Here is a 17,327-nt window from a genome sequence, read left to right on the forward strand (position 1 = left end):
AAAATGCCACTGCACTGGACTTAATTATCAGAATTAAGTCCAGACAATTTTTTTCCACACAGAGCTTAAAATAATTGTTTTCTTTTTTCTTCATTTGAAAAGTCCTTGTTGTTTTTACTCAGAGTTATTAAACTTCTGATATGTAGCAACCTTCGAATTAAGTTATCAGCTATTAATCATCCTTTTTACATCTACAAAGACTCAAATTTGTGTTTGTGTAACAAAATACTGACTACTGTCATGGCACCATTACCTCATCAGCCGACATGCAGAGTAACTATTTTATCTAATTAAATTAACTCAGAAACTTTATTACAGATAATATCTATGGGATGGAACTACTGGAGAATTACTGACTTTTAGTTTTCTGTTTTGGATATTAGAAATAAGTCTTATTTTTGTACAAATAGTCCTCAAGTCGGATTTCTGTTTATAAGGGTTGGCATAGTGCTTATTAAGGCCATTAACTAATTTTTATCATAAACCTTTGTAACAACAAATTAAAAGAAAAGGAACGAAATTTAGGTGGATGATTCTTATTGTAATCAGAGCATTTAATGTGGAAGTAGCAAGATCACAACTTAATCCATTTTATGTTTTCAGAGAGAGCAAATAAGCGAAAGCACAGTATGATCAATAAGAGATCCAAATATGCCGAAGTAGATTCCGATGACTCAGATGAGAAAGACAACGACGATGAAGAGTTGGAGTCTGAGGATGAGGATGAGTGTGAGTATTAAATCCTAAAAATTCTCAAACATTCCTGGAGAAGAATTGCAGAACAGGAATGCCGGCACGTTTTACACATTTTAAATAAAGCGAGAGCGGGAAAAGGATATTAATTTTAATTTCTGTCTCCATTGGCGTTTCAGCTCCAAGAAAAAGGAAAAAGAAAGAGCACGACAAGTCATGGAAGTTTGAAGAGAAGAAAGGTTCTAGGGATCACCGGCGAAGTGGAGGCTTTCAGAACTCTCGCCGGGGGTCAAGTGGGCGCCATCGGGATTGGAGCTGTAATGATGATTCAGATGGAGACTCTCCTCCACCAAGCCTGAATGATGGTGAGACTTTTCTTACATAAACTGGAATAAAAAATCAGCAGATCTTGGATATTTTTTTTTATTTTAACCTCCCCCTCTTCATACTAAATGTATGAAATCAGAAACTTCTTACTTTAAAAGCACACGTTTTTATTGCACATAACACCTAGTGTTAGTGAGTGAGGCACAACAAGCCTCACTTCTGCAGTTAGTCGAATTTCTCATCTTTTTGTTTGGAATAACTTTCATTTAGGTTCTAGTTTTTACAGTTTAATTTACATTTTTACGTTTTGCCTGCAGTCTATGTCAATTAAATGCTGATATTCAAGAGTTGTTTTTCTCCTGTGTGTCACATATAAAACTTTTTCTTTTTTTTCTTCTTTAGTTGCTCGAAAAGTAAAGAAAGGGAAAAGCAAGATGGCGTACGATTCCAAAATGACAACAGAGGGTATCAGTCTAATTTCTCATCGCACTGTCCTTTGAATTTCTTGCAAACAACAATACATGTGCGTTAGCTAAAATATGTATAATTATTTTACAGAAAAGATGGACTCCTCTGCATTTAAGAGGTTTGCAAACAGTGTGGACAACATTCTTGAGAGCCTTGAGGATGTAGACCTCACTGCCGAAGGTAAGACTGAAATGTTGCACAATTTTCCAGCTAACCGTTAGAGTGTGGGGATGAGAAATATATATTTTTTCCTTTCACAAACAGAAGATGATGAGATACCTCAAGAGCTGTTGCTTGGAAAGCAGCAATTAAACGAGCTTGGGAGCGATTCTACCAAGATTAAAGCGATGGGCGTCTTTAACAAGGTAAAATAAGTCTGCTGTTGCAGCAAGGTTACACTAATGTTGATATATTTTTTTTTTTAAAAGCATCACAGCCAAATGTCTGTTTCTTTTTCGTAGTTTTCTTCTAGTAAACTTGTGAAAATTCTGAATATACTGGAGAAGAACATTCAGGATAGCGTCACACTTTTCACCTTAATGGGTCAAGTAGGTATTATCAATACAATATCAGAAACAGTAGACGGTGCAATTTTTACATAATAATTTGTTGCATAATCCATTTCTAGGATAACGACTCCATGGATGAGGAGCGTTTGTGGCGGGATCTCATCATGGAGAGGGTGATCAAGTCTGCAGATGCCTGTTTGACTGCACTCAACATAATGACGTCCCCACACATGCCGAAGGCTGTTTATATAGAGGATGTGATTGAGAGGGTGTTGCAGTTCACCAAGTTCCACCTGCAGAACACTTTGTACCCGCAGTATGACCGTTCTTACAGAGCGGATCGCCACGGAGGTCAGCAGCAACATTTTTTTTGTTAGAGCTGCCAAATATATTGACTCAGTGTTACCAGAAAAATCTGAAAAATTTCCATTGAAACGTTCTTGTTATACTTCAAATGACAACTATAATGTTGATGACAACCGTATGAGATTTGGTCATAAAAGATTTGTAGGAACCCTGAGACCTGTCACAATAACAATTTTTACTGGATGATAAATTAGAAGTTATTGCAATGAACAATAACAATGTTCTTTCAATCCATTTTCATATATATTGTAGGAATGGCGTAATAATGGCATTCCTATATGGCATTATTTCTAAAAAACATTTAATACTGGAAATGGAAAACATTTTAAATATCCCAAATAAATAAACAAAACAACTGAAACAATAAATGAAATTGAAATTGAAGTCACAGGCAGAAGAAAAACAGTCATCCAAATGAAATTGATCAAGCCTGTTTTAAATTATCATGCAATTGATTTATTTATTGCTTTTTGCGACAGGCTTGTACACATGCAAGACTTTGCTTACGCTATAAGTTATCACTGAATGCCTCACATATTCCAACTGTTGTTTGTAGTGTGTTTGTTTTCCTCCAACATCGGCTCTTAATTCATGTTTTTGTTGTCATCCAGGTGCCTCACACACTTCAAAGTCCAAGAGACCAAAATCTTCTGCCCACAAACAGAAAGTGGTGGTGGGATTGTACAACAAGGTTTGCGACATTATCAGCATCATCTCAGAGCTCCTTGAAATCCAGCTGCTCACCGACACCACAATTCTCCAGGTGTGACTTGGCGTCTTCTCCTGTGTCGCCTCTGAATCATGGCCTCATGTCACCTTTTTTCTTGTTGTCTCTCTTGTTCCTGACTGCTTTATTTCCCCAATGTTTTAGGTCTCGAACCTCGGAATTACGCCTTTTTTTGTGGAGAATGTCAATGAACTGCAGCTATGTGCCATCTCTGTAGTGACAGCAGTAAGTTGACTCTTTCTGCTAAAATGATTTAGTAATATGTCTGCAATAAATTTGGGTTTTTGTTTCCTATGTGAGCCGTTGATTTTCAGTTTAATAATTGCTGATTTTCTGCAGGTTTTCTCTCGCTATGAGAAGCACAGGCAGCTCATTCTGGAAGAGATTTTTGCCTCTCTTGTTAGACTTCCCACCAGTAAACGTGGCCTCAGGAACTTTAGGTACCTGGCTTAAGAAAAGATAATAAAAATCTGAATAAATTAAAATAGTGGCCTCTGTGACGCTTTGAAAGCCTACATATAATAAGATTTCTATATTTTTAGATTAAACACCAGTGATTCAGATGGACCCCCGTTGTACATCCAGATGGTCTCAGCCCTCGTTCTTCAACTCATTCAGTGTGTGGTTAATCTTCCGACTGAGAGAGAAACGGAGGAGGAACCAAAAAAAAAGGTGTCGACAAAAAAAAAATCGCCATGTTTTGAGTAACAAAGAACTTGATTCAGGAATTGCTTCACATATTTGGTTTTATGTTGCAGGTGGATAAAGATGTCCTCATTACCAACTCTTATGAAACTGCCATGAGAACAGCACAGAACTTTCTCTCTGTGTTTCTCAAGAAGTAAGCCTTTATTTCTGTTTTCACTCCAGAGACGTAAAACATCTCAGAGTTGTCATGTTTTTGCACCGGACTTCCCCAAGCCACACTCTTTATTTCCCATTCTAACGCTTCAGTACTAATATACAGTAGCTTTCCAAAATATTCATAACCCTCAAACCTTATTCTGTTATCTTGCACTACAGCTGCAAAGTCTTCTACATTTTATCAAGATTTTAGCTGATAAAATAACATAATGAGGTTCTGAGTTTTTGAATTGAAATAAAAACTGTGTGATTTTAATTTCTTTTGCACAGAAAGTGGCATAAAGCAAGTCATAGTTATGAAAAATGTGCCACTTGCGGTTTGAACACGCTATACTTGAGCAAAACATTTTCCTACGAATCTTTGACTGGGGGGAAATATAAATACACGTCATGCTTTCTTGATTATCGTTTAAATATTTTTAAATTTCATGTATCACCTTTATCCACTAGAGTTATTTGCTACTTTATGTTTGTCTAGCCAATAAAACCACAGTGAAATGCTTTAACATTTGTTATTGTTTAAATTGACTAAATTTGAAAAGTGTCAAGAGGTACCAACACTTTTGCCAAACACTCTTTGATGTTCACAAATATTGTATGATGAGAGACTGTTTGTGTCAGATGTGGCAGCAAACAGGGAGAAGACGACTACAGGCCTCTGTTTGAGAACTTTGTTCATGACCTGCTGTCGGCTGTCAACAAGCCCGAGTGGCCTGCTGCTGAACTGCTGCTCAGTTTATTGGGCAGACTGCTGGTGAGCAGGAGGGGTCACTCCAAAAGTTACTGCCTCGTAGCATAAATTATCTTTCCTCACTCCGTCTCCTTTCTAATGTGTTTCCCACTCCAGGTTCACCAGTTCAGCAATAAGCAGACAGAAATGGCCCTCAGGGTGGCGTCACTTGACTACCTCGGCACTGTAGCCTCAAGCCTGCGTAAAGACTCGCTCTCTTGCAAGATGGACCAAAGAACTATCGATCGCATTCTTAAAGAGGTGGAATACATAATTAGATGATTACAGGTTTAATACAATCTAACAGACTGATTTAAATGATTCAGTCTGTTCATGTTTTTTTTTTCTCTTTACAGACTCCTGGCAGTGATGAGGTACAGCAGCTCCAAAAGGCTTTCCTGAACTTCCTGGATGAAAACATTGATGCAGATCCAGCTTTATTGGTGAGCTTTTAAGAATTCATATCAGTCAAACAATCACACATTCAATTAGACTTTTTTTTTTTTTTATCTGGCACTATATTTGCAGTCAGTTTTAAAAATGCTTTTTGAAATGCTAAACAAGATTCAACAAACATAATATAGAACAAAAAGTCAGAAAATGTAAAACTCAGGAAATTAGCGCTAAATGAAGAGACCCTAAAGACAGATATAATAACATAACAATTTGAATTAATTCATAATGCAATCTAAATTAATGCTAAAAACTGCATACGAAGAAAAATTATATGACATAAAAAAATTTACTTAGAATTATAATACTTTACCCAGGCAAAGCAAATAAAATAACATCAAATATTGATAAAAAATACAACTATACTAAAAATATATGTTTTTTATTAACCCTTTACCTGCTTTCAGGTCTTTTGGATGGTTATTCCAAAGGTAATAAATAAATGAGTGACCTTTCGGAAGATCTGATTGGTCTAGAAAATAAGATAAGTAGGTATAGGCTACAGTACCGTCTGTAATATATATAGAATTATTTCTTTTACTTATAGATGAATGTAACCCAATGAAAGATTTTATTTTTTGAAATATGTGCGTTTGGCATATGCTACTGCTAAGAAAGGTCATTTTAGTAAAGTTGCATATGTTTACCACTGCATCCCATTCTCAATGATCTCTTGTTCGGCCATGTCCTTTTTATTCCTTACAATGTTCCGGTATTATGATCACATTGTTGCATTTGTTTTATCCAGTTTGCAAGGAAATTTTACATTGCCCAGTGGTACAGAGACACCACAGTAGAGGTTGAAAAAGCTATGAAGTCTCAAAATGACGACGACGATCCAAAGTATCGGCGACATTCCACGGATAGTGACGCAGAGGAGATTGTACAGACGGTTGAGGCACGGAAAAAATTCCTCCGCAAAATCATCAAGACAACACCATCAAACTTCAGCTCCGTCAAGTAAGTATTCCTTCACCTGGGATAGTTTATGTATAATTCTCCCATTATTATAAAAACTTTTTTTAACTTTTTTTCATTATTTTTACTGCAGGATAAGCTCTGACACAGTAGACTACGAAGACTCCTGTCTGATTGTAAGATATCTGGCCTCTATGAGGCCATTTGCGCAGAGCTTTGATATTTATTTATCACAGGTAAACTGGTTATTTTACATACTTAGAGTTAGATATTAGATTGTGTTGTTTGCTTGAAATTTTCTATTGTTTTCAAATAATCTTGTTCCAGATTCTGAGGGTCCTGGGAGAGAGTGCTATTGCAGTGAGAACTAAAGCCATGAAGTGTTTATCGGAGGTGGTGGCTGTGGATCCAAGCATACTAGGAAGAGTGAGTTTCTGTAAATGTATTCTGTATGCCTTTTCAGTAGTAAGTTTTATATTTATGCACATAGCAGATCTCCTATACTACTCAGTCTAAAGCTTAACACAGACAGATTAAGAAAAACAACCTTTCAGGCTGTTTATCAAATGTTGTAGGCCACCTCAATTGTTTTCTTTTTTTTTTTAACTTTGGCTTATTTTTCACTCGTTTTGGGGAACCATCTTTTTGATGCTGAAATACTATTTTCTCTCTGTCAAGCTTTTGTTTATGTTTTTCAAAGATTTAACAATAGAAATTATATCTGTAGGCAGGATAGGCTGGTGACAAACTGATTTTAAATTTGGGTCTTTGCACGATCTATGTCAGTGGTTCACAAAGAATTTCTGGGCCCCCCTATGGGTTACAATAAAATTTTTGTTTTGGAGTCTTGTTATGGCTGAATGATTTACAGGCTATAGCTAATTGACTGAACAAATAAAGTGGTCTGAAAATGAGGGTAAAAACTAACAAAGTCCACAGGAAAACCATGAAAAATCTTCAGAAAATCTTTTTAAGATCATCTTGAAATATTAAAAGAATGTTTGGCACTTTCAATCCATAATCAAAATACATTTTGACTCACTTAAAACCTACGCACAGAACTCAATGGTTATGTTTAAGGCTTCTTTGTGTTTTATTTGTGTAACTGTAATCATGCAATAAGATGTGAAGACTTTCAGCGTGTGAGTGACCGAAGCTGCTCACATAGTGCTTGATCATGGATGTATCGATTCTTGATGTGTTGATTGTATGAAAAGGCATAATTTAAGCTTTTTTCCTATCTAATTATATTCATTTATAAGGTGGACATGCAGCGTGGGGTGCACTGTCGTCTTATGGACAACTCCACTAGTGTCCGAGAAGCAGCCGTGGAGCTTCTTGGCCGCTTCGTACTCAGTCGCCCTGAGCTCATCGAGCAGTACTATGACATGCTTATTGAGAGGATACTGGTAACAGAATATATTTCTTTATAGCTTTCAGTCCATTTTGGTGTTTGTGTTCACTAATTTTTTTTATAAAGATTTGATTTATTGGTTCCTTGCTGTGGGTTTTTGAAGAGAAATACAAAACATTGTGTACGAGTCTCGGGTAGAACTTTTTGCAAACTGTGTTGAGAAAGTTCATTTAAGGTGGAAAAGTTCAGCTGAGGTGAAATATATTTTCCAACACTGCCACCTGCAGATCAAATGAAGTCACTGCAATAATAAAAAATAGTGCGGAGTGATTTCTCAAATTCTGGTATCATGATTTGTTTTGCATCATAGATTAACTTTTTTCAGGTCATTTGTTTAGAGTTTTAAAGTTTATTTTTTTAAGAAACAGTGCATATTAATTTAGTATTTAAAATCTACTTCGTATTTACAGGACACAGGAATCAGTGTGAGAAAAAGAGTCATTAAGATTCTTCGAGACATCTGCTTGGAGCTGCCAGATTTCCACAAGATAACAGAGATGTGTGTCAGGATGATCCGCAGAGTCAATGATGAGGAAGGGATCAAGGTTTGCATTTATGACGATATTTTAGTATATGTTAACAAAAGCGACTTTTGGGATTTTTTTTTAAAGATATTCGGCTTATGTATCTTTGCAGAAACTGGTAAATGAGACATTCCAGAAACTCTGGTTTTCCCCCACACCCAGTCACGATGAAGAAGCCATGAACAGAAAGATCCTAAACATCACAGACGTGGTCCGTACTACATTTCTTGTCCTCAAAATAGAAAACATATCGCTGTCGCAGTCTTGACTCGTGATGTTTTCGTTTTGATTCAAGGTGTTGGCGTGTAAAGATTCAGGCTACGATTGGTTTGAGCAGCTTTTGCAAAATGTGAGTGTTGCAATTTGTTTGAAACAGCGGCGGCTTCCTGCTCGTTGTCCATTACATTTAATCACTGTTTGTGATTATTTAGCTGCTGAAATCAGAGGAAGATGCTTCATATAAACCAACTAAGAAGGCCTGTGTTCAGCTGGTGGACAATTTAGTGGAACATATACTAAAATACGAGGAATCTATTGCAGGTAAAGTATGGTGAATACAATAATAAAATAATATGTATTTTATCCCAAAAAATTTGACTTGCAATGAATGCGTTCTGTTCTATGTGCCTCTCAGACTGTGAAGAAAAGGGGATAAACTCAGGTCGTGTGGTAGCTTGCATCACCACTCTTTTTCTGGTTACTAAAATCAGGCCTAACCTAATGGTTAAACATGCCATGGCTATGCAGCCCTACTTGAACACTAAATGCAGTGTAAGTACTAAATCTATTTATTTAATTTGCCAAAGTTACTTAGAGCTCATTTCAAAGTGGGATTGTAACCAAACTCATAAACTGAAACTCATGCTTTTTATAGATGAATGACACAGAACAACATTTTTTAGGTGCTTGCTTTAGTCAAATTTAATTAGCATGAGTTATAGCTAAAGAAAACTAAACAAAAAAAAAGAAAAAGAAGAAAATTAATAAGACCAATAAAAAGCCTCATACTGGACCTCAAGCAAGTTGCGTTCTGTGGTTCTCCACTGCTGGGATTATACTTTGAGAGGAAAATTTAAAATTTACTTAAATCTAAAAAAAATAGAGGACCACTGAGCAACAGTCCTCTTTGTTTTATCTTTAGCTCATGTAAGATGGTTTTGCTGCGGTGTCAAGTTCAGGAGCAGCTTGAGACAAGAAATACAACAGTCTCAAACAATCCTTTAAAGACTATGGAAGCAAAGCTCCCTGTTTTTCCTTCCACTTAACTTTCCCTTAAAATGCCTGAGCACAGCAATTTGTGAACACCCTTCTTCTTCAGTGGTGACCTTTAGTTGATGATAATTCTAATGGGTGTCATTGACTGTGTGTGTTGGCCATAACAAAATATTTCTGTAAAAAAATAAAAGCCCTATATTTTAGTCTTATGTAATATTCTAATTTTCTGTAAAATAGAAAAGATGTAAGTGCTTGAAATGCACTTTCTATATAATAAAAGTAACTTTTAGTATTTATAAGTTGAACTGGAATAATTTTTTTCTTTAAATTATGATTTACCTAAAGATACACTTATGCATTTTGTTGTGTTATTGCACCACCTAGTGGCAGCCATGTAGAAACACAAACAGAAGCAAGTGACTAACTTGATGTGTTTCCACTCTTTCATTTTAGACTCAGAATGACTTCATGGTGATTTGCAATGTGTCCAAGATTCTGGAGCTCGTTGTTCCTCTGATGGAGAATCCAAGTGAGTCTTTCCTCAACACGATTGAGGGAGACCTGATGAAGCTCATCATTAAGCATGGCATGACGGTCAGTCTCATTTACAGCACACAGTTTTCACAGAAACCTCCCAGAACAATCATAAAGATGAACATTTACGACAGGCTAATTTGATATATTTTGTCTTCGAAGGTTGTGCAGCACTGTGTGAGCTGTCTTGGTGCTATTGTGACCAAGGTCACACACAACTACAAGTTTGTGTGGGCTTGTTTCAATCGCTTCTATGGTAAGACTGCATGCATCATGATTCATGTTAGAGTTTTGTGCTGGTTTTTGTCCTGAGTTGCAGCTTTTTATCCTACATAATATTAATCACGTTGAGCTCTGTCTGTCCAATCCAGAAAGTGTGGAAATGCTTGACAACTATTCTTCACAGACACTATTTGTCAGGTCTAGCTGAGTATGGAGTATTATGTACACAAGGGAAAATAGGTGAACTGGTTCCTACAATTTCTTCTAAGACCTGGAAGCAGATCTTTTAGTTATCAGGCTCATGTCTTGTAGAACTACATGTCTTCTTCTTTCTCCCACTACACTCCAATAATGCATTATTTGCATATATTACAAACTTTATATTATGTCCTCTCTGATTTTTCTTAACATAGAAGTTACATCTGGTTTGGCATTTCTGTTTAACTAAGACACCTTCCTAGAGAGGGTCATCTGCTGAGCTGTAACAATTGTCTTACATTTATTATTCTATTAATTTAACTCTTGACTCTGTTTTACTGTTCAACACTGTCTCAAAGTCATTGAAGAAGCTATTCTCCCCTAGATAAAGCTACTAAAAGAGCCACTGCTGCCATTAACTTTACTTTTTCTTTAACATAGATAGTACCCCACCATTTCTGTGTTTTATGTGTCTGCTCTATCTTATCAATCACCCACATGTAAGAGAGGCTGGGGCTCAACTTACTCCAAAGCTACCATTTTGACTTTTTTTGTGCCTACAGCTGAAGTGCTCTTTAAATGTCTCTCTACTTTACCCATCTGGTTCTTAACCTTCACGACCTTCATTAAATAATGCTTTTTATTTTACAGGAGCTCTGGCTAAACTCAAGACGCAGCACCAGGAGGACCCCAGCGGCTCCACTCTGGCTGCTAACAAACCAACTCTGCTGCGCTCACTGTTCACGGTGGGGGCGCTTTGTCGACACTTTGATTTCGACCAAGAAGAGTTCAAGGGAGCTAACAAGGTAAACACCACATCTTTTAAGAGGTGTTCTTGGAGCTGTCATAGAAATGTTTTGATGGATCTTACTGCCATCTTTTAGATCATCATAAAAGACAAGGTTTTGGAGCTTCTACTGTATTTCACCACCCATGAGGATGAAGAGGTCCAGATCAAGGCCATAATTGGTCTAGGTAAATTATATGACTATCTAAATTTTTATTCATCTTGTCTTTAGTAACCCCCTAATGACCCTAGTGATCAACTCTTTCTTTCCTCTTATGCAGGGTTCCAGTTCATCATGCACCCAGAGCTCATGTTTGTACAAGATGTGAAGGTTCTTTATATCAGCTTGCTGTCCGATGAGAACAGGGCTGTCAATCTGAAGATCCATGTGCTCAAAAATCTTCAAACGTACCTGCAGGAGGAGGACTCTCGAATGCAAGAGGCTGACCGTGAATGTGAGTCTCTCAGTTCTGGCTCATATGCTGTCACAATACAACCACAAACTTCAAACAGATTGGACACTTAATAGGAAAATTTTTGTTCGATCACAAACAATAGCATAAATAATTTGACATCTAATAAGGTTGAGGCAGCGTTGTAGTAGAAGTAAGAAATACTGCTACCTCAACGAGGGCGTTAATGGTCTTTAAACCCAATGTTCTTGACAATTTTTGCTGAAAATTTGCAGTAAATTAAACATTTTGCGATGGCATGAAAAAATGCAGGACTCTGTTGATTTTGCGTGAGTTTATGCAATAGAATCACAAAAAACTAGAGGGACTGATACACTTCTGTGAAAGCCTCAAATGTTCACTAGAGAACCTAGTAGTTCTGGAGGAGCTTTAGAGATCCACATCTCCACTACAAGCTGTGCTCCTCATAAATCTGGCCTTTACATAAGAGTGGCATTAAGTGGGATATACACCAAAATCTTTGCAGCTGTAAAAAGTGTTCTTACAAATGATAGACACAATAGAGCTAAGCACAGTTTAGCTTACGTTTGAGAATTTTGGGGATTTTTCTATATCATATTGTTGTTACTGATGTTTGTTCAGGGAAGAAGCAAGCGAAGCAGGAAGATCTTAAGGAGATGGGCGACATCTCCTCAGGCATGAGCAGCTCTATTATGCAGATTTACCTCAAGCAGGTGCTGGAGTCCTTCTTCCACTCACAGTCCACTGTTCGGCACTTTGCTCTGAACGTCATCACACTGACTCTCAGCCAGGGCCTCGTACACCCTGTACAGGTGTGTTCACAGCATCTCCAAGCCTACAAAATCACAGTAGATTTATTTAGCTTTACATTTTCAAACAGTGTTGGAATAAAACTTTTTATCTCTGTTGCCTAGTGTGTCCCCTACTTGATTGCGATGGGAACAGATCCAGAACCAACCATGAAGAACAAGGCAGACCAACAACTAGTGGAGATTGACAAGAAATACTCAGGATTCATACATGTGAGTAACTTCTGTTTATTATGGTTCCGATCCTGCAGGAGCGAGCGGACGGCCAGTGGACGGCATGCCTCTTTGCCTACTCCCGGTGGAACATGTGCACTTATTGTTTCTGCTTTTTACCTTTACTTATTATTATTATGTTTTTCTGCTGAAACTTATTGCAACTTTTATTTGGTATCTGGGTTCTGTATCAACATATGGTTGCAGTACTCAACCATTTTGTAACTTTAGTGTTTTCTAGATTGAATTAATTTAGCTATACACACTTTCTCCATAACTAATTCAGCTGACAATAACCTTCATGCACATTGAAAGGCAACTAATGAGGTAAACATGTAGAAAAAAAGACATAACTTTTCAGCAACTTTAAATAAAATCTCTTGGTAGCTTTTTTTCCTGACTCAAAATGCAGCTTATCATGCAAAAGCCTCTGCTGCTGTTGTTGATGGCAAAACCTTACAGAGCCTTTGAAAAAATGGAAAAGTCTTTATAACTCGGCTCACCAGGGAAAAATCAGATGTTCCACCCGCCAGGTTTGTTTTGAAACAGTGGAGCGGATGTGGAGCAGAGCCAAACTCAGCTGACTTCCAGGCACTGCTGCAGACTGCAGGGAGGGGAATTAATGCACCGTAGCAATTTGGAGGAAAACTATTGGAGCTATTGTTAACAATAAAAATAAATACACTAACATTCCTAAAGGTTATGTGTCAAGCAGTATCGCTGAAGAAGATCCACCTTTGTGTGTGCTTCCACAGATGAAGGCTGTTGCTGGGTTGAAGATGTCTTATCAGGTGCAGCAGGCCATAAATGGAGGGAAACGTGCAGTGGTCCGAGGTTTCCGACACGATGACTCGGACTCAGCCCTTTGCTCACATCTCTACTCTATGGTCCGTGGGAACAGACAACACAGACGAGCTTTCCTCATCTCCCTGCTCAACCTGTTTGATGACAGCTCTGTGAGTTAACTTACCTTCTGTAGACTGTTGTTATTGCAGATATCTTGGAAAAAAAGCGAATAAAAGTTTGTTCCGTCAAGTTGATTTAGTTACTCATTTTCTTTGTTCCCTGCAGAAAACGGAGGTAAACATGCTGCTGTTCATAGCTGACAACCTGGCATGCTTCCCTTATCAAACCCAGGAGGAACCTCTTTTCATCATGCATCATATAGACATTACTCTGTCTGTCTCTGGCAGCAACCTACTCCAGTCTTTCAAAGAGGTAAGAGTTTTTGTGTATCGTTTGGAGTGGGACAACAACTTTTCTTTTTTTTTTTTATCGCTGCACGGGCAGTAGGGGGGCTCAGAAAACACAGCCACAACTTTTAAAAAAACTCATGTTTTGCTCCTCCGGAGGATTCTATGTGGAGCAGCTTGATAAAAGGCAAGGTTAATGCTTGCATGCTTCCTCTCTGTTTTTAACATGACTTGTTGATAATTCAGCTTATACAAAATATAGTGATTTGTGTGCAGACAAATGTTGATTAAGTCTGTTGTGGAGAATGAAATATGTTCTGCCATCACCTGTTGCTGTGGCAACATCAGAGCCACTTCAAAAGTCTCAACATGCTGATAAAGAAAACTGGTTCTGATCTGTGGACTAGTCTGGAGATGATGGAGCAAAGAGAGATTCTTCACCACATGAAAAACATTTCAAACAACTCTCTTCACTGTTGTGCAACCACAGTGTCTTTAGTCAGAGGCTTGTTCAGAACCCCTGTATTACAGACTACTACAGGAGATCAATCCACCTTTCTAAAAAGCATGACTAAATATCTGGTTTCTACTGTTCTCTTGTTATTGTTTTCCTGCTTAAAAGTGGCTCTAAGTGTATGGTTGGGTTTATTAAGTCTTAAACTCTGATGAAGCACAGTTCTTTACATATTGAACCAGTTAGCATGTTTATACTTTTGCAGTGTTTACGGAAAGAGCCCGTGAGACATGAAAAGAAGGTAAAGACAAAGAAGAGAAAAAAGAAGCATTCTCATAAGAGGAAAAACAGCTCAGATGAGGACGATGACGAAGAGAAGAGCAGCAGCACATCCAGCAGCAGCAGCAGCAGCAATAGTAGTAGCAGTAGCAGTAGCGATGAAGAGGTGGAGGAAGTTCGGAAGCGAAAGAAGCTTGGAGGCGGTGACTCTGACTCAGATCTGGGCGATGAAGAAGCAGTGATGGACCGTCTGCCTGAAAACACCACCCCTCTGCAGGAGTTTGCCAGTGCTTCACAGGGTATCCTGCTATTGCTGGTGCTCAAACAACACCTTAAGAATCTTTATGGCTTCTCAGACAGGTAAGAGGCCTTGGTAGAGATACTTTATGAACTTGTTTTGCTTAATTATGGACATCTCACGTGTGTTACAGCAAAATCCAGAAGTACTCGCCGACGGAGTCTGCCAAAGTTTATGACAAGGCAGTGAACAGGAAATCTAAGGTGCATTTCAACCCTCGTCAAACTCTGGAATACCTGAGGAGTGATGTGGCCAACAGAAACCTCAGCTATGAAACTAAGAGGAATATTGTCAAACAGTTTTTGGATGTAAGCACAATTTCCTTTTTCATCTTGGTTCCTGATATCTGTAGGAGGAAAACATTCCTAAAAAATATATATCTTCCATCTTGGGCTGGTGAACTAACTGGTTCTGATTTTTTTGTCTTATAGTTCAAGGTGCTGATGGAGCACTTGGATCGTGATGAAGAGGATGAGGATGGGGGCGAAGCAAATGCTAATGCCAGAAACAAAGCCATCAATTCGCTGCTGAAGGGTCCAAAACCCCAAAATCACAACCACAGTAATCACACTGCTCCAGTAGAGACAGATGATGAGGAGAGTGAGGATGAAGATCCTCCTGCGGTAAGAATGACAATCCCATAAAGTCAAATTAAAATAGTTTTTGATTTACGTTACCAGTCTACAAGTGGTTTGTTGGAGTCACAAAGTCTTGGAAATTGCTTTGTAATCCTTTGAAGACTGATAGAGTGATTATGTTTCTCATCTGTTCCTTTTCATCAGGGCATGATGTATTGTTGTTTATTTTCACATCCTTTAGCCTGCTTCGTGTTGTGAAATGTGTTTTTAGGTAAATTTCTTTATGCTACAATCCTGGTAATAATCAAACGTTGGGGTCAATTAAAAATAGACACTATTCTCAAGTAATTTATGTTTTTGTCTCTGCTGCATGGAAATTGAGTCACAAGTCTGTCATACAGTAATAGTCTTCAGTCAGAGGCCTCTTCACATACGTTGGAGGACTGACTGCTACCAAGCAACCCTATTAGCAACAGTGTCAACATACACAGCAACTCTTTGAAGATGGGTGTAATTTCCATCTGAGATAAATAAAGTATTTTTGAAATGAACTGAATTGAATGATGAGGCAGTTCATTTCACTTATAACTAGCTTGTTTAGAATAGATTGTTGCAACTTAGTAAACTCTGTTTATGAGCATCTTTTAGCCTAAAGCGATGTAGCCATTATGTAATATCTTGAATCTTGGGAGAGCCATGAAACCCAACTTCAACATGTATGAAAATACAATAACACTGTTAAATATCAAAAAATTATTCGCTAGATACGTACTAGCCCCTTCCTGCTTAAACTAACATTGTTCTATGTAATCCACAGCGGAAACCAAGAAAAGACATGGATTCTGCTGATGACACGGGTCAGACGGTGGAGCTAATGGACATCGTCGCCATCTGCCGCCCCAAATACAAAGACAGACCGCAGATCGCCAAGATCGTCCAGAAGACCAAGAGCGGCTACAGTATACACTGGATGACGGGATCTTACTCTGGATCGTGGACTGTGGCTAAGAAACGGGACGGTCGCAAAAAGGTGCCTTGGGTCGACAGCATCAAGGAGTCGGACATTATTTACAAGAAAATCTCCTTGACGAGCGGACAGAAGCTCACGAACAAAGTGGCACAGACGTTACGAGCGCTGTACGCGGCCAAGGATGGGTCAAAGAGTTAATAACGAAAATGAACGACCCTCGCAGCTCACATCTCTGGATCTGCTATGTTACCTTCAGAGACAGCATTCATGTTTAGATTTAAGGCTCTGGTGGCGTAAATCTTTTTGAAATACTGATGTTTAAGTTAACACAAGAGAAACGGAGAAGAAAATGTTTGTGAAAACATTGTGTGGGAGTTCCTTCGCTGTTGTGCAGCAACTTGGATGTTTGATTTTTACTCCCGCTGTATCATAGTTTAACTAAAAAACATGTTTATATCTGAACATAATTCTGTAATAAAAATACAAAAAAAACAAGCTGAATGTTGGAAGTTAGTGTATTGATGATGTTCTTAATAAAGTGTTTTTTTGGAATTATAACTAGATCCAGATAAATTTATTTACTTGATGTGAAGTCCAGCAAATTTTCATGTCTTATTAAAAAATATGGTGTAGCACCATCTCTGTTATTTTTGGCATGAGCTATTTATGGGAAAAGCGGTACAGAATCTGTGCTAATATTGTTTTAATATACAGTTGATTTAGTGTTTTATAGCACAGGGCAACAATTAAGTTTCCTACCACCTCTCTGGTGGATCTTTCTTATTCTTTATTACATAGTACATTAGATTTTACAGAAATACTTTGACATTTTTTCTCCTTGTACTCTTTTTTTATCTGTGCTTTGTTCAGCTACTTATCTCCTGTTGTCTATATAATCAGACTTCTTCAAAGCTGGATTTTAAAACCAACAAGACTAGTTTTAAAATTCAGGTTTGGAGTTATTGGTAGCTCTAATTTGAATGTGCAAAATGTTTTCTGATTTGTGTTTATGTTAAGTTTGCAATACATTGTTATCTTTACTGGGCTGCACAGTGCTGCAGTTGGTAGAGCTGTTGCCTTGCAGCAAGAAGGTCCTGGGTTCGATTCCCGGCCTGGGGTCTTTCTGCATGGAGTTTGCATGTTCTCCCTG

At 38.0% G+C, this 17,327-nt stretch overlaps 1 protein-coding gene across 6 annotated transcripts in view; it reads left to right on the top strand.

Moving 5' to 3' along the window:
* LOC122819495 (nipped-B-like protein B) overlaps positions 1-16,735 on the top strand; it is a 28,984-nt gene extending 12,249 nt beyond the window's left edge. For all 6 annotated transcript variants that reach the window (XM_044096263.1, XM_044096260.1, XM_044096258.1 and 3 more), the window contains 37 exons: positions 604-729; positions 873-1,058; positions 1,423-1,485; positions 1,579-1,668; positions 1,753-1,853; positions 1,950-2,036; positions 2,117-2,348; positions 2,975-3,126; positions 3,235-3,315; positions 3,430-3,530; positions 3,633-3,762; positions 3,849-3,931; positions 4,576-4,708; positions 4,802-4,945; positions 5,041-5,127; positions 5,886-6,097; positions 6,189-6,291; positions 6,383-6,481; positions 7,318-7,464; positions 7,880-8,014; positions 8,106-8,204; positions 8,289-8,342; positions 8,425-8,533; positions 8,628-8,764; positions 9,662-9,802; positions 9,905-9,998; positions 10,814-10,968; positions 11,047-11,137; positions 11,231-11,404; positions 12,005-12,195; positions 12,298-12,405; positions 13,161-13,361; positions 13,477-13,623; positions 14,318-14,691; positions 14,763-14,937; positions 15,061-15,252; positions 16,025-16,735. In XM_044096263.1, coding sequence (XP_043952198.1) covers positions 604-729; positions 873-1,058; positions 1,423-1,485; positions 1,579-1,668; positions 1,753-1,853; positions 1,950-2,036; positions 2,117-2,348; positions 2,975-3,126; positions 3,235-3,315; positions 3,430-3,530; positions 3,633-3,762; positions 3,849-3,931; positions 4,576-4,708; positions 4,802-4,945; positions 5,041-5,127; positions 5,886-6,097; positions 6,189-6,291; positions 6,383-6,481; positions 7,318-7,464; positions 7,880-8,014; positions 8,106-8,204; positions 8,289-8,342; positions 8,425-8,533; positions 8,628-8,764; positions 9,662-9,802; positions 9,905-9,998; positions 10,814-10,968; positions 11,047-11,137; positions 11,231-11,404; positions 12,005-12,195; positions 12,298-12,405; positions 13,161-13,361; positions 13,477-13,623; positions 14,318-14,691; positions 14,763-14,937; positions 15,061-15,252; positions 16,025-16,375 — 5,285 coding nt within the window. In that variant the 3' untranslated portion in view covers positions 16,376-16,735. The remainder of the gene's footprint in view (positions 1-603; positions 730-872; positions 1,059-1,422; positions 1,486-1,578; positions 1,669-1,752; positions 1,854-1,949; positions 2,037-2,116; positions 2,349-2,974; positions 3,127-3,234; positions 3,316-3,429; positions 3,531-3,632; positions 3,763-3,848; positions 3,932-4,575; positions 4,709-4,801; positions 4,946-5,040; positions 5,128-5,885; positions 6,098-6,188; positions 6,292-6,382; positions 6,482-7,317; positions 7,465-7,879; positions 8,015-8,105; positions 8,205-8,288; positions 8,343-8,424; positions 8,534-8,627; positions 8,765-9,661; positions 9,803-9,904; positions 9,999-10,813; positions 10,969-11,046; positions 11,138-11,230; positions 11,405-12,004; positions 12,196-12,297; positions 12,406-13,160; positions 13,362-13,476; positions 13,624-14,317; positions 14,692-14,762; positions 14,938-15,060; positions 15,253-16,024) is intronic.
* The last annotated feature ends 592 nt before the right edge of the window (positions 16,736-17,327 follow it).

Source organism: Gambusia affinis, linkage group LG17, assembly GCF_019740435.1.
Source record: "Gambusia affinis linkage group LG17, SWU_Gaff_1.0, whole genome shotgun sequence".
Lineage (NCBI taxonomy): Eukaryota > Metazoa > Chordata > Actinopteri > Cyprinodontiformes > Poeciliidae > Gambusia > Gambusia affinis.